Consider the following 16,994-nt stretch of genomic DNA (forward strand, 5'->3'; position numbering starts at 1 on the left):
TTGGCCCTATATACTGTCGTATGAATACATTTATATATATAGATGAAATATTTGACTGCTCTAAGAGTTTTGTTACATAAAGGGGTACTTTACGACTTCGAGTAGTACTGATTTCCTAGATGCGTAATAATTACCAACTCTAGGTACGTCGGTGACCGTATCCAATTTTTATTCTAGCGCGTAATTGTATACGCGGTAAACGTAGTAAACGTAGTATTGTACTATAAATAAGCGAGGAAAAGAAACCACCAGGCATTTTATTTGATACGCATTGCATCTGGCCTGTGTTTTGTCTTACAATATTTGTGTCAGTGAAATATTAATATTCTAACATATACGGTCCATTCGAATTTGTATAAAGTAATAATTAAAAATATAATTATATCAGTAACGAAAGGAAAATATAACATATTTTAGGATTTCCGGTGAATATCTTCTTACTCCATCTCCGCCGTTGTCATAAAATCAGGTAAGAGTAATAAAATAATATGTATTAAATATTAATAATAAGAACTCAGTCGAGTTTATTTAATATTTTGGAATTGATTAATTTATATAACAATATTTAATTAATGCTTATACATTAATTTTCTTTTTACTAATAATAACATGATTAAAGGTTAACATAATTAATGGTTAGGATTGAATGCTATTATATTGCACACAGCTGTATTTCGATTAATTTTTGGAACATTTTCATAATGATGGAGACCTTCAGTTCACAAAGCCACTAGTATTTAATTGTTTCTAAAATCAGGGTAATAGACTCACAAAGCCATGGACTGGCCTCTTCGTTTCGTCGCGTCGTCGCACCATGTCGAGGAGGGTTTCAGGGGGCCTACCGCGAAAACCGAAATTCGAACATTGCGGGGATCTTTTCTTTTACTCTCATTAAGACGTACTTAATTAGGGTGACAAAGAAAAATGCCCGCAATTGATTAACTTTGATTTTTGCGGTTATAGCCCAGATTAGTGTCCAATTCTGAACGGTGGTCGCGTCACATGCTCCACGTGCTACTGCGTCACGCACTCATGCAACTTACTTTATTGCGCCGTAAGAATATGCCATTTTTATATTGATTCTTTTTTCTTAGCCTATCTGAGTGTCCTACTGCTAGGCAAATATTGATATTATTAACCTTAATTTCCTTAATATTTTATAAGTATGTACAGTCACCTGCAACAATATGTGACACAATTAATGCCCCAAAAATGTCTGACACGGTCTTATTTGTAGAGACATAAGATCGTGTCAAATATTTTTGCGGCATTCGATGAGTAACATATCATTGCAGGTGACTGTACATATTACTTAATCCCAATCCAACCGTCTAGTAAAAACGGTTTGAAGAACAAAAATAATTGCAAATATACTATGTGGAGGAGTACAAGGAAAGAAGCAACTCACACAAAAGAAACTCTGTTTTCTCATTCTCAGATTGTTACCGCGCGATACATAGCTCTAAGTTCCGAAGCACACGCTCTGAAATATTTATTCCTGAAACGTAAAGATCGGGTGGTGGGGGAAGGGTGGGGGGTTATCCCGCGGTTTCCTCCGCCGTGTTTTACTTTGAGAATGGGAAGTCGTCGGCGACGGATCGATAGAGGCAAAGATAAAGTACGGACTGAATGTTACAGTTCAAAACGTATGCTTTATCTTATTTAATGGTTTTGTTGCTTAGGGTGGTATTATTATACCCAAATGTGTAGAATTTAGTTCCGTAGTTTTTTTTATTATGCAAAATTTAGTTTGGTTTTGTTAAAAGATTACGTGATAATAAAGGCTTTATGATACACTAATTTGTCATACCTATTCTAAAATTGACTCTATAACTAATTATAGATAAACACTGCAGGCGAATGAAATTGTACATTCGACCCGTTCGGCTTATTAAAATTAAATATTTGTGTGTTAAAATGGCTGAGTTACATTAAGTAAAATAAAATATTTTTAAAGTAAATTTCAGACTTGGTACCACGGAGTTCGACCTTAATATGAGGGCGGAACACTGGCTTAATAGGAAAATAAATCCTACAGACACTGAGTAGCTGCTTGGTAATTTTGCGCCGTTGCGTTTTTTTTCCTCTAGCAAATATCAAAGAAAATTAACAGTCAATAAGGTTTCTTGGTTCCCTAGGGACGTACATTTAATAATAATATATCATTCTATCCATGATGATTAGGAGAAAGATCTACTGGCAAGACCTGCTGATCGAACCAAATGGCATATGAAGTTATTTGCTATATTTCTATACGTCGGCAATAAGTTACAAAATATGGAAGCTATTCGCCAGTGTTATTTTGGATTTTTATCTACGAAATATATATTTTTATTTCTTATAATACAAGTGTACGATAGATGACGAGATATTGCAATCTTTTTTCTAGTTTTGATGCTAACGAGATGCATAAGTTGCATAACTCGTTATTCGTAAACGTCTCTCAAATCTAACACACAGTTGATAATCGTTTGTCTATCCGTCATATTGACAATTCTAGTTGTTAGAAAAAGGCTAAATTTCTGAGGTTTTTACAAGGTTGGTTGCTAAGTTTATGAATAAGGGGGTTAGTATTTACTGTACCAGCTAATAGGGCCTACATCTCTCTTCTACTTAGCTGAGTGCCGGCTGGCCAGTCCTCGCGGCGCGCACTCTGTGCCGGTTCCCCGACCTCCAGTGGGAGGCCCCCCCTGTTCGATTGTCTGCGGAGGCAGGCCCGCCGGTGCCATCTGATGTGCCGAGAGCACTCCAGATCTGCATAGATCGTTGCCTTCGTTTTTTCCCTATCGAAAAATCAATAGGGAATCCACTCACAATTTTATAAAGACGGAAAAGACAGACATTAATAATAATTTCGTTAAGGTCGTTTTAATATCTGTCCTGCTTATGGACTCTTAATTAATTTAACTTGAGGCTGATTTCCTTAATGATATTTTATATGAAAATGTAAAACATTTAGATTACTTCTCGAGTAAAGTATCTAATGGTAGATATCAAAGTGCTTAAAATCGGATAACATACCTAGAGTTGTAACTGAAATTATTTGTAGGTCATTCAACTGGTAGGCTGTGAAGAAAAGCGGTACATAATGTGAAGCACATCCCAAAAGCATATCGAGCCTTCCGCCCACCCTCAAAGGGAAAGAGGCTCAAACACCAAGCAATAAAGCCTTCGCATCCAGCAAAACAAATACAACGCGCATTCCAATGCTAGATATCATTCGCTCCGCCCACACAGTTGGCATTACGACTGTAAGCGTTCCCATTGGTCGCGGCGAAGCCTTCTCCATTTCGAATTGGTTATTTTTTTTTCTACAATTGAAATTTGAACTGTCCGTTAGTTGTAGGTTTGTAAGGCGCTTGCGCGGGGAGGGTACGCCACGTGAACGTAGATACGTTTCGGGGGCTACGAATGTTTTATTGTCTCTCTTCATTCCTATTCGTATTTGGATTGTAGATGTGATTCGCAGGCCGTAGTCTTCAGTGCGCAGCTGTGGTCCTTCCGATAGGATGGGAGTTGCGGCGATTTCAGGGGTCGGTACATGTTACTTTTAGACTGTTACCCGCGTTATTTATTGTAAGATACATATAGGATTTAAATCCCATGAGACAATTTTATACTATTTGTCTTTAGGTGAAGTTCTTACGCCGGAGTCAAGACTCCGTGTAGAACCACAAAAAAGGAAAGTAGAGGAAAATAAGTACTTAGTACATATAGATAGTATAGATCATGAAAAAATAGTTTAAACTATATAGGTATCTATATTTAGAAAAGAAAGAAAGAAAAAAGAAAGAAAAAGCATTTATTAGCACAATAACATAACCTTAAAAACTAACAAAGAGAACAACAAAATGAGAGGTTGCGCTAAATGGTCCTCACTCAGCTAGGTGTCACGGTATGAGCCACATGGCACACTCAGCGACGCTGATTTTCAGTAAGGCCCAGTGGATGGACTAGGTGGCACTCAGTAAAGGACACGACATTTATTTGTAAACCTATAGTAAAAGATTGTATTAGAATATAAACTATCAAGCAAAAATAAAATAAATTTTTAATAACTCGATACAGATGTAGTGCATAATTGTTTTCCATCGTATTTTCTCGGAAACATTCGTATTTGTCATGCTACTGCAGTCAGCCTCAGTACTTTTTGTAACGAGACTGACTGAAATAGCAAGACACGTTCGTTAGTGTAATGTGAAGGGGTGAAATGTATGTACTCTCACTAAACGCAAATAAATGTATAACCTTACCTTAGTGTCTTTCCTTGGTCATTTTATAAATATAAGGAATATTGTAGGGAATGCAATAACGCTGCAAATTGCAACTGCAATGCATTCCTCAAAACTTATTGTACCTTACTTCAAGGTAGCAAGGCACAGAATAGTACAGCTATGCCGACCGACAAATGTAATAACACGCTGGCATCCACAGCTTACTCTGTCCGGAACAATTTCATTTGCGACTGAGCGAGGATAGCGTTGTAATTACAACAACAATCGATAGAGGCGCCACCGTCTGCCGCACGTTTAATCTCGCCAGAATCAAAGGACTGTCGCCTCACACCCACCTGCCTACTCCGAGCACCACCCCAGCAATGCAAACCTGACATCTTTTGTTATGGGAACTATACAATGCGGCGCCGAAACCCAGTGCACAAAGTGCTTACGTTTCAACGAAGCAATAGCAAGGCGTGTTCCTCGTCTGATTTGTTATGAACAGATAAAGTAGTAAAAACTATGTCTCCGAGCCTATATCTGCAGAAGTATGTTTAGGTGTTCCTAGACCAGATAGTTGCATTTCCAGTTTGGTACTGTATACGTATAAGCTTTATTGGAGTTTTAGTAAGGCTCTACGTTGTTTGTTGGTGGCTACGAGCGAGGATACGACCGCTTTCAAATTCCGTGCCAAAACAAGGTTAGAAACTAACCTCTGCTTTAATCGTTAGAAGCACCCGTGTTATACGTATGCATAAAAAATGGTACATAATTAATTACTTCAAATCACATTTGTTTTCTTATATCAACTACTTACCCAATACAATATCCAGAACAACTATTAGGCAAAAAAAATTCGCCAGCATAGCTTACAAATTTCATTCACACAAAAACAAAATGCGTATAATGTATTGTATTGTTCTAAATATAAAAGTAAACTCTCAAGTAGGTACCTATTGTATAAAACGTAAACGGTATAATCGAATAACTCGATAAATGACACTTTTATCACACTATAAACATGGTTTTTACAATTGGCTTGGAATTCGGTGAAACCGGTTTTGTGACCCCTAGTACCTACTTATTTATTTTTCAGGTCAGTAATTTTTAACTATTTTAATAACAATCTAAATTGATTAACAATAAATTTGCCTTAGCTGCTGTTAAATTTCATAAAATACGAGTCCGCTAATTCGGTTCAATTATGCAAGTTCGATTTAAGCGGCAATTAGTGTATAAATAGAGGAGCCTCTAGCTTTAATGTGCAGCCACGCGCTGCATAATATCGATTGTCATTAATTTGGCGGCGTTCGAATTGTGCTCGTATGCAGGTAAATGCCGGCGATGCAATCACTGTGCAACATATAGGTATTGCGAATTGCGAACGTAAAATATGACACTAATGTGATTTAAACATTAGTGCGTCGCTTTCGCTCACAAGCTGCGTTATGCTGCCCAGTTGCGCGTATTTATTGATGACGCTACACACTGAAATCACATTGGTATCATAACTACTCTTTTTTTTCAATTTCGTACAACGCAAAGTGCGTTGTACGAAATCTTTTACAATGCGAAAACCTTTTGAAATTCCTACTGGGATCAACTGAATTTAATACATTAAAAAGCCAAAATAACTTTTGATTAATAGTTGAATAACAGAATTTTCACCGAGTGTTCTAAATATATATTTAGTACAGTAGGTATCTAATAATTATGTACGTAGTAATGTAGCAATTTTAGTAGGTACGTAAGTATGTATTTATATACATACATTCATTTAACTATGGCCTATGGGATATACGGAGTTATGTGTAAAGCTAAACAAGCCACGTATGAGTTGGAACGCCCGTATAAAGGAGCCACACCGCCAGCACTCCAAATCCACTAGACGTAGAACGTAAACGCGCGCGTCACCTTGCTTTACATTATATATCTTATACAATTTATACTTACTATTATTTCATGGAAACCATGTGAATGTTACGATTTTTTTAGTTGCTTAATTTGTTATTGATTGTTATTTATTTTTTATGCTGCCTGTCTGCTGTTACCTTAAGCCGCTGAACCGATTTAGATGAAATTTAATATCAAGATAGTTTGAGTCCCGAGGTAGAACATTAAGATTTTTTATCACGAAAATCATCAAACTACGCAACGAAATCGTGGGGAGAAGTAATAATATAATAATATAAACTCTTGCTTCTGCCCGCGACTTCGTCTTCGTGTAATTCTGATGAAGTCGATGATTCTTAAAAAGTATCGTAATATAGGGAAGCTAATATAGGGGGCTAAGGAAGGATCCCTGCGCACTCAAACTATCTCCGTACTAAATTTTAACTTAATCGGTTCAGCGATTTAAGCGTGAAGAGGTAACAGACAAACAGACATAGTTACTTTCGCATTTATAATATTACTAGCTGTTGCCCGCGACTTCGTACCCCATACAAACTATAGGGGATGAATTTTGAAAAATTCTTTCTTAGTGGACCCCTAGACCTTATAAGGAACCTACTTGCCAAATTTGGACTTTCTAGTCCCAGCGGTTTGGGCTGTGCGTTGATTTAAGTCAGTCAGTCAGGTCTTTCACGTTTATATATATAGATTACTAGTTTTTGCCCGCGAGTTCGTCTGCGAGCAAATAGTAATTTTGGTAGTTTATTTTTTATCCAATCTGCTTTTTGTTGAGTCCTTATACAAACTTCCTTATTTGAGAGACTCGTATAGCGCCTAAATAAAAAATGTCATATTTGTCGTGTCCTAATAACGTAAAAACAATTACACATAGTAACCTGAAGGTTGACCTACCAACACGACTCAATGATATTGAAATATAGGTCAGAAAGTATGCGAGTGACACTGTATACTTTCAGTAACCGTTAACCGCAGCTAAGGAAATCAGTTAGATTCGATTTAACCAGAATAAAATGTATATTCTGAGATTGCCAGCAATGAATAGATAAGATTAAGTTAACAATAAGCTTGGCTTGGCAACAGGTACCTATTTACTTGCTTTAATCTCGTAAAAAATGTTTTATTCCTAAATAATCTGAAGTTTACATTCTAAAGTTGACTACTTATAGAATAGGAAGCGAGTGTAGGTAATGGCGCAAAATAGTGACGCAGTATTATTGCAGGGGGTGGTGGGGCCCCCCACTCCTGGAGCCCAACATATCCCCCTACCCACCCGAGAGCGACTGAAACGTCCGCGAGAAAAATAAGATCCGTACTCTGTCCTGCTTATTCTTATGAAAAGGTTTTTTGTATATTTTTCTGATATTCTTTAGGTAGAATGTCGCTGTGTGAGTGCGCCACCTAATGCTTATTCGAATGACTTTTCTATGTATTCTGTTTGTAATAAAAGGAGGATATCGTTCAAGTCTCTTGTCAATTTCATTCTTTTGGAAAAGATTTCAAACTCTTAAAGGAACGTAAAATGAAGCAAATACAACAATGTGTTCACAATATTCTCTATATTGCGTTGAAATATATGCTGGTTAATTCTAAGTCGTCGTCCTTCTGTAACAAGGTTGGATTCCTTTAGCACTACTTAATGAATAACATATATCAACATCAACAATGTTACTTATTCTATTTTGAACATAGCCTTGGAAATGGATCCAGACTTTAAGTCTGCAAAAGCTTGCTCATACTGCTCCAATGAATATGTCTTAATGCCCAGCTTCTTGTAATCCAGATATCTGCAATAAGCAAGCGAAATATATTAACCTGCTTAATCACTTTCTTAATCAGTTATGCGTATAGGTTATAATTTTGAATTCATAAAAAAATACTTTTGTCTCTTATCCCATAACAATGGAGAAGCATCCTTTGCTAGATTGATTGATTGATTGATTATTTATTCATAAAACATAATGTTTTACATGTCAAATAAGGTACATAAACAATTTATACACTAGATCTTAGGTAGATAAGTATTTAACACGTACATACTAAAGTCTAGTAACTTACTAAAGTTATCTTTCCTAATATGAAACTCTCAACATACATATAAATATGTTATAGGGAATATTACGCTAAACTCTTCGTAGAGGGCACTATTAGCACAAACTGAGGGTCTACCGAGAAACACAAAAATCTCTCTATCACTCTTACATATTCGAGCGACAAAGAGGCAGATAACGAAATTTCGATTATCGCGTTTCGCGGTAGACTCTCTGTATACAAACTTCCTTGATGCATCAAAGTTGTGGTAAAAACTTGTCAAAAAACTATTTAGGGCATAGAATGTATAATGGAACTTTCTTTCATTTATGTATATGAGTTCAGAACTCGAAAATAATTTGTACTTGTACAAGTACACGGGGACTTACCAGGTTAAGTTTATATTACCTGTCTCCCATAGTCTTGAGCCAGCCAATAGAGGTGGGAAATGTGAATGGATTAACTTTCACGCCGATTACGGTGAGCCCCTTGTCGAATATATCAAAAGGTGTTATACTGAAAAATAATAGTCAATAAAATTTCACATATTATGTAGTTGCCTCATATGTTAACTAACAAAACAATATTTTTCAAATAAGTCTGTTACATAGGCGCAAAGCTAAACATTGCGTATGCTATGCTTGTTTTACATGTAGGTCAATATACTACACCCCATCACATCACCCACCATTCCTACCTCAGCAATCGGCAGGTTGTGTCAAAATATGTGTTTTATACGTTTCATACCTGGGCGGTTTTTTTTTGTTGTCCCCTACATTATTTTTCAAATTTGGGATTTTTTATGTTATTTCTACTCAGAATCACGAGGTCTTTCTATCCTAATAGGAGAAAAAAAGTGTCCCAAAATTTCCATACATTTTTCGATCTTTCCATTACGCGACCGCCATACAAAGTCTATGAAAAACCGGCCAAGTGCGAGTCGGACTCGCGCACGGAGGGTTCCGCACCATCAACAAAAAATAGAGCAAAACAAGCAAAAAAACGGTCACCCATCCAAGTACTGACCCCGCCCGACGTTGCTTAACTTCGGTCAAAAATCACGTTTGTTGTATGGGAGCCCCACTTAAATCTTTATTTTATTCTGTTTTTAGTATTTGTTGTTATAGCGGCAACAGAAATACATCATCTGTGAAAATTTCAACTGTCTAGCTATCACGGTTCGTGAGATACAGCCTGGTGACAGACGGACGGACGGAGGGACGGACGGACGGACGGACGGACGGACGGACGGACGGACGGACGGACGGAGGGACGGAGGGACGGACGGACGGACGGACAGCGGAGTCTTAGTAATAGGGTCCCGTTTTTACCCTTTGGATACGGAACCCTAAAAACACACTTTCAGAAATAATCGCTCCGAAAGACCGAAATTATGCCCCCATCCCCCTCCCCATAATACGAAAAAAAGCGGCCAAGTGCGAGTCGGACTCGCCCATGAAGGGTTCCGTATTTAGGCGATTTAAGACGTATAAAAAAAAAACTACTTACTAGATCTCGTTCAAACCAATTTTCGGTGGAAGTTTACATGGTAATGTACATCATATATTTTTTTTAGTTTTATCATTCTCTTATTTTAGAAGTTACAGGGGGGGGGACACACATTTTACCACTTTGGAAGTGTCTCTCGCGCAAACTATTCAGTTTAGAAAAAAATGATATTAGAAACCTCAATATCATTTTTGAAGACCTATCCATAGATACCCCACACGTATGGGTTTGATGAAAAAAAAATTTTTGAGTTTCAGTTCGAAGTATGGGGAACCCCAAAAATTTATTGTTTTTTTTCTATTTTTGTGTGAAAATCTTAATGCGGTTCACAGAATACATCTACTTACCAAGTTTCAACAGTATAGTTCTTATAGTTTCAGAGAAAAGTGGCTGTGACATACGGACGGACAGACGGACAGACGGACAGACGGACAGACGGACAGACGGACAGACAGACAGACATGACGAATCTATAAGGGTTCCGTTTTTTGCCATTTGGCTACGGAACCCTAAAAATGGTGACGGAATGGAAATAAAAACCTTAGGACACTTTTTTTCTCCTATTAGGATACAAAGAGCTCGCGATTCTGAGTAGAAATAACATAAAAAAATCCCAAATTTAAAAAAAAAGTGTAAGGGACAACAAAAAAAACCGCCCACCCGTTTCTGTCGCGGTTAGCCAAACGTTTAAATTCATTTAAGTTCTGACAATAGCTGGTTTAATCTTGAAAAACAAATTATTTACCTGGCCTTCTTGCCCTGCGGCGCGCACCCGAAGACCACGTACTTGCCGCCCGGCTTCACCAAGTCAAAGCTGGTCTCCAGCACCCTGGGCACACCTATGATGAACAGGTTCAATAACCTCATACAAAGACAATTATTAAGATGACGTTATTAAATCTCGTACTTTTCTCATCTAACCTATATATTTACTTATTCATTTCATCATCTTCCTCGCGTTGTCCCGGCATTTTGCCACGGCTCATGGGAGCCTGGGGTCCGCTTGGCAACTAATCCCAGTAATTGGCGTGGGCACTAGTTTTACGAAAGCGACTGCCATCTGACCTTCCAACCCAGAGGGTAAACTAGGCCCGTATTGGGATTAGTCCGGTTTCCTCACGATGTTTTCCTTCACCGAAAAGCGACTGGTAAATATCAAATGATATTTCGTACATAAGTTCCGAAAAACTCATTGGTACGAGCCGGGGTTCGAACCCGCGACCTCCGGATTGCAAGTCGCACGCTCTTACCGCTAGGCCACCAGCGCTTCACTTATTCATTTATTTAAACTTAATTGAATTAAAACAAGAAAGATGTACAAATGGCCAAATGCCAAATGGCATTCTCTACCAGTCATCAACTTAGGTCAAATAAATAATTTAGAATAAATCATATTCTGGATATGATCAATACCTAACTGGAACAAAGTTAAGTTACTTCACTGTAAGTTACATTAAGTGTTAAAAGGGGACGTGAAAAATAAAGTGTTTTAAAAAATACCCGTGCAGTCAATGATGACATCATATTGTGACTTTTCGCTCTCCAACACATCCGGAGTAACCAGCTTGAATCCCAAATCTGTAATTAGAAAAAAAAACATTGAACCAATTAAAAAAAGGCTTACGTTTCTACTTCGCCGCTTAACTTTTTATACTTATTTATATTTATAATTATAACTTCACCCACATACCTAATTGAATCGATTTGAGAGAAATGTATGGCGCATAAATTTCTTATGTTTCCCTAATTTTAATAAAATGCAATAACATGCTAACAAGGAGCTCTAAGTCTGTTGATTCAGACGGAAAGTAGAAAGAAAACCATTTTATTAATTAAAAATGTCAACTCATAAAATACTTACTCAAATTCATAACAATATCCAGTCTTGCCTTGTTCATTTCAGAGACCGTCACGTTTCTGTGGCCGTGGAGATGCAATGTCGTTAGCCACAGGTTACCTTTAACAAAACATATGTATTTAAAAAAATCAACATCATTTAAGTAGCTATACATTTCCTCCTACCTAAATATATTTGGCTGCTATTTAACTGATCACCAGATTTAGGAAAATTTAATACCAAAAATATATATTTTACCACCCTAAAATAATAAATGATCACCAAAATTGTAACTCCATTTTAATGTGAAATGATTACCAATTGTATTACATTTTACTATCCTATTAAAGAAAATGACACCAAAATAATCATTGTAAACCCAAAAATAGTAAATGACCACCAAAATTAGAACTCTATGTTAATGTAAAATTATAACCAAATTTTTAAATCTTGCTATCCTATTAAAGCAAATGACTCCAAAATAATCATTGTAAACCCAAAAATAATAAATGACAACCAAAATTGTAACCACATTTTAATTAAAAAGAACCAAATATTTAATATATCGTTATCCTATTAAATTAATTAATCCACTTCGTCACGTTTTTCTAGTAGCATTTTATTTCTGTAACAATCGCAGTTCTAACCTAACCTAACCCACTTTTCTAGTAGCATTTCTTTTCTGTATGGGTCGCAGTTCAAACCTAACCTAACCCACTTTTCTAGTACCATTTCTTTTCTGTAAGGGTCGCAGTTCAACGCAGTTCAACGCAGTTCAAACCTAACCTAACCCACTTTTCTAGTAGCATTTCTTTTCTGTAAGGGTCGCAGATCAAACCTAACCTAACCCACTTTTCTAGTAGCATTTCTTTTCTGTAAGGGTCGCAGTTCAAACCTAACCTAACCCACTTTTCTAGTAGCATTTATTTTCTGTATGGGTCGCAGTTCAAACCTAACCTAACCCACCGTTCTAGTAGGTACCATTTCTTTTCTGTAAGGGTCGCAGTTCAAACCTAACCTAACCCACTTTTCTAGTACCATTTCTTTTCTGTAAGGGTCGCAGTTCAAACCTAACCTAACGCACTTTTCTAGTAGCATTTCGTTTCCGCAAGGGTCGCAGTTCAAACCTAGCGTAACCCACTTTTTAGAGCATTTCTTTTCTGTAAGGGTCGCAGTTCAAGCCTAACCTAACCCACTTTTCTAGTAGCATTTCGTTTCCGTAAGGGTCGCAGTTCAAACCTAACCTAACCCACTTTTCTAGTAGCATTTCTTTTCTATAAGGGTCGCAGTTGAAACCTAACCTAACCCACATTTCTAGTAGTTAAAATTTCTTTTCTGTAGGGGTCGCAGTTCAAACCTAGTAATTTTGGCATCATTATACTTTATTTGGTAATATGTATACATTTTTTGGTAATCACAGTGATTTATTTAGGTGAAAATATCGCATTAATTTGGTCTTCAAGATTTGGTGATCATTAATGATTTTTGGTAATCATTCAATATATTTGATATTTGAATACAATTTGAAGTGCAGTCGTAATTAAAACGGTGGTACTTTTGTAATTTTAGGCCTTATTTTTTTGGTGTTCAGTATTTTTATTTGGTAAGAATGATTTTTTTATTTAGGGTACCAAAATATTTTTTGGTGGTCATTATATTTGTAGCCAATATATTTTACTCTTGTATACAATTACTTGCTATGTGAACTACCCAATCATATTTGTACTGAGTAGGTACATACCTATACAATTGGATATATTCTACTCACAATATCAGGTCATTAGGTTACATGACACATTGTAACGGAATGTCATTTAGCAGCCGTTTATAGTAAGTATAGACACTAATTACACATATGTAGATATATCGCAAGGTATGAGTAAGTATCTTTGTATCACGTTGCTTTTTGTAGCATAATCTATTTAACATAATAGATAATAAAGAGTTTATCATCATGCATGAGTAAACAAATAATATATTAAAATTATTACATAAAACAAACGACCTGAACATTTTGAAATTAAAAGTACAAATGTCAGACTTTGTCTCTACGAGTAAATACTGAATATTGTAATCATTATGATTACGAGTGAAGAATGCAGTTGCTATAGGTAAACGATCTATTGAGACGATTAAAAGGACAATTTTTTTTTCTGCTTGTAACTTAGTAATTTTCTGTAATATTGTCATCAGGTGACAATAAGTATAGTTATTATATTTTTTAAACGGAGTGTTATTAGTAATTCCTGACCTATAATGCCAGCGCCCAGCACCAACACTCGGTCTGCCACCGACACTGGTGAGGTTCGGTCGAAGCCGTGCGCTATGCAGGAGTACGGCTCACACAGAGAGGCTGGACAGCACAAAAAAAATCGAATGAAAAATTTAAATGTTTACCTTGCAGGTTACAAGGGCCTTTTCAGGAAATCTGTTAAAACATCCAACGTAAAAAAACTAAAATTAATATCAAATTGGTAGGTATATTATATATGATATGAAAAGGGGTTTTTTTTTGATGATTAGATTTGAGTAAAAAATACCCTGTTCTAAAGTAACTTCATCAGGGATAGGGTAGACATTGTCTTGCGGGACTACGACGTATTGAGCCCAGCCCCCGTCAACCCAGATGCCAATGTTCTTCTTCGCCGCGCAGAACTGGTACCGGCCCTTGCGGCAATACTCGCAATGAAGGCACTGGCTGCAATTCGAAACTGACTTTATTTTACCAATTATGAGCTATTATGTAGGTATGCATATTTGAATTAATTGACCAATTTATATGTAGAATTGTAGATGCATATACAGTATGTAACTGAACGAAAAGCAATTACTCAAACCCGTTAATGTGTAGGTCATACTAAGCAACTTTTACTATGGGACCAACAACCCCGAAATCGCGAAAAAAATTGACTCTCCCATAGGAAATTTCAACATCAGACCAGCAAAATGCATGAAACATCCAAATAGTAAAAGTTGCTCAGTATGACCTAAACATTAACATATTTGAGTAATTTCGTTCAGTTACATACTGTATGTACAAAATCTTGATTGAAGCAACAGACATTGTTCTTGAGACTGAGTCTAGTTCACGTGTTTATAATTCATTTAAACATTTTAAACGCTAAACCTATTAGGATCAACCACCACGCGCTGTCCTTTCTTCAAGAAGGCTTGTTTTCCCGCTTCGTGCACCACCCCGCTGAACTCATGGCCGAGGGTTAGGGCCGGTTCCTGGCGCACGGGGAATTCTCCCTGCAATCACACGTAGAATTTATCGCGTTATTGTTATTGGGATAACAGCTCTCATTTCAAAGTAGATGCTGCTTGTCGAAGTAGATTATGCCTTTCCATGGATGCTAATGGACTACAATTACTTCTTTGTCTGGTCCGCCAAGACCGTAGAGAACGCCAACCTTAAGGCCCCGTAGGTTCGGGTTCTTCTCTCACTCCTCACTCTCACTGAGCGTAAGCGTGAGAAAGATGCATGTGCGTGCCCTAGCTGGATCGCGGATATTATTTTGGATTTTAATATTCTGTTAGTTTAAAATTAAAAAAGTAATGAATTCGTTCAAACACAATATTGCTCATTTTTAGAAGCAATTTTCATATTTTTAGCTTTTGTACGTTACATTTTTTTAAGATGCATTTTAGACCTATGTTCGTGATATTTTTTCTATCTAGTGAAAGCCAAAATATCAGGAATCGATTCGATGAAGTTACTAGAGAAAGGCCTCATGACTGCTAATCAAATTTTTGGAAACCATGTTGTGATCTAAAAAGGGCTATAATTTTTCAAAAATTCCGCACTCTGAACCTACGGCACCTTAAGAAAACAATGTCCCATTTTGATTTGTTCAATGTAAATGTTTGTAAGTAATTGTATTTAAAGATATATATTTGAGAACACGATTTTTTTCCATAATATTTTGGCCATTAGGTACAAACATTTTTGGCAAATCGATTGCATGTATTTTTAGATGTTGGCTGTACCTACAGCTGATAACGTAGCGTAGATATATTTCGTAAGATTGAGTTGCGTGCCAACCTGAATTATATGAAGATCAGTTCCGCAAATGCCGGAATAAGCGACCTTAACAATTACTTGATTGTCTTGGACTATTTTAGCCATGGGATGGTTGCGCACGTACTTCACGTCCTTCGTTTTGCCGTTGAACACGATCGCCTGCATAATTCTGAAAAAGAGATACCATATCGAAATAACGAATACCTACTTTAAATTAAATTGATGCGTTAAGCATCAATCTTTTAAGTTTTGATGCTTAAGAGCATAGTTGACGACCGCTTATCCGTACAAACGTAGTCCACATTTTCCTCTCTGGATATTAACATTATTTTCAATAATGATTTATCATTTTTTTATAAGTTTTTGTCAATAATGTCAATATCGCGAGGGAGGAAAATGAGGGCTTCATTTGTATGGAGAAGCGATCGTCCACTATCCTCTTAATATATTGTTGCTTAACGCTTTATCAATTAGACATTTCGGACATCACCTTTAATTTAGAACCGTATTTTTTCTGTTTTGGAAACTTTTTTTCTCCTGATTCTGAGAACAATTACATAAAAATTCCCGAATATTAAAAAGTTAAGTGTACAACTTTAAATAAAATAGCCCATACGTAGTGCTAATTGATCATTAAACGTTAGCGTGTTAGTCTCTAGGTGTAGCACAGTTACAGTTTATTGTCTGAGGTTTTATCTAGTGTGAGTGACACACGTTTTCGGTTGTTTCAAAAAGTTGCATTATATAATACCTTGTATTTTAGTAAATTGACGTCATTGTCATTGTACTGAAATAGGTACCTAAGTAAATTTATTTATCTGCATACTCTATCATTGACAATGTCATTTCATTCATTTATTCATAAACGTCGTAAGTGCTCAATCCCATTCTAATCGCGGCTTGTTCATACATAGAAGGCTACGACAATATTTATTTATCACAAACAAGCAAATATATTATCAAATAAATATTATTAAACATTATATGAAAATACGTTGTCACTGTTACATAATATGACTAGTTTAACTAATAGTAGGTAGTAGTGTCAATTTCATTACTTACGTAGGTCGTGGTTATTCTAGTAGTGACACAAAATCAGGTAAATAATTATTTTTCCGAAACAGGAAAACTTATACTAATACAGCAATATTAACACACACCCGCTTGTACTGGACGCTAAGATCACTCTGACAGATTGGTTGATAAACAATCATGTTTGGATTATTGCCGTCTGATAATTACATATTATCCATAAATATGCAATAGATGCACTCCATAGATGTACGAGTAGATTATAGTATCAGTTTTACCTACTATGTATAATCAAAACAACTATCGAGTTTACGGTTAATATTTATATGAATAGTGTACTTTTTTTTATTAGCCTATATGAGTGTCCCATCTGCTGGGCATCTCCCCTTGAAATAGTGTACTTAATACCTATGTGATAATGTAACGTGACAAA

At 36.4% G+C, this 16,994-nt stretch overlaps 1 protein-coding gene across 2 annotated transcripts; it reads right to left on the reverse strand.

Moving 5' to 3' along the window:
• Positions 1–7,787: 7,787 nt before the first annotated feature.
• Positions 7,788–16,707, reverse strand: LOC134653738 (D-altritol 5-dehydrogenase-like). 2 transcript variants are annotated; one of them, XM_063509142.1, is made up of 10 exons: positions 16,690–16,707; positions 15,551–15,698; positions 14,633–14,757; positions 14,046–14,203; positions 13,757–13,858; positions 11,530–11,625; positions 11,169–11,246; positions 10,414–10,507; positions 8,568–8,675; positions 7,788–7,915 (listed from the first exon to the last, which is right to left on the reverse strand). In XM_063509142.1, the coding sequence occupies exons 2-10, from the start codon at positions 15,692–15,694 to the stop codon at positions 7,801–7,803; spliced, it is 1,020 nt and encodes a 339-aa protein (XP_063365212.1). In that variant the 5' UTR covers positions 15,695–15,698; positions 16,690–16,707; the 3' UTR covers positions 7,788–7,800. The 2 variants fall into 2 exon arrangements, with proteins under 2 accessions (XP_063365212.1, XP_063365205.1); XM_063509135.1 differs by lacking the exon at positions 16,690–16,707 and adding an exon at positions 16,592–16,609.
• Positions 16,708–16,994: the final 287 nt, after the last annotated feature.

This window comes from Cydia amplana, chromosome 1 (assembly GCF_948474715.1).
Source record: "Cydia amplana chromosome 1, ilCydAmpl1.1, whole genome shotgun sequence".
NCBI lineage: Eukaryota > Metazoa > Arthropoda > Insecta > Lepidoptera > Tortricidae > Cydia > Cydia amplana.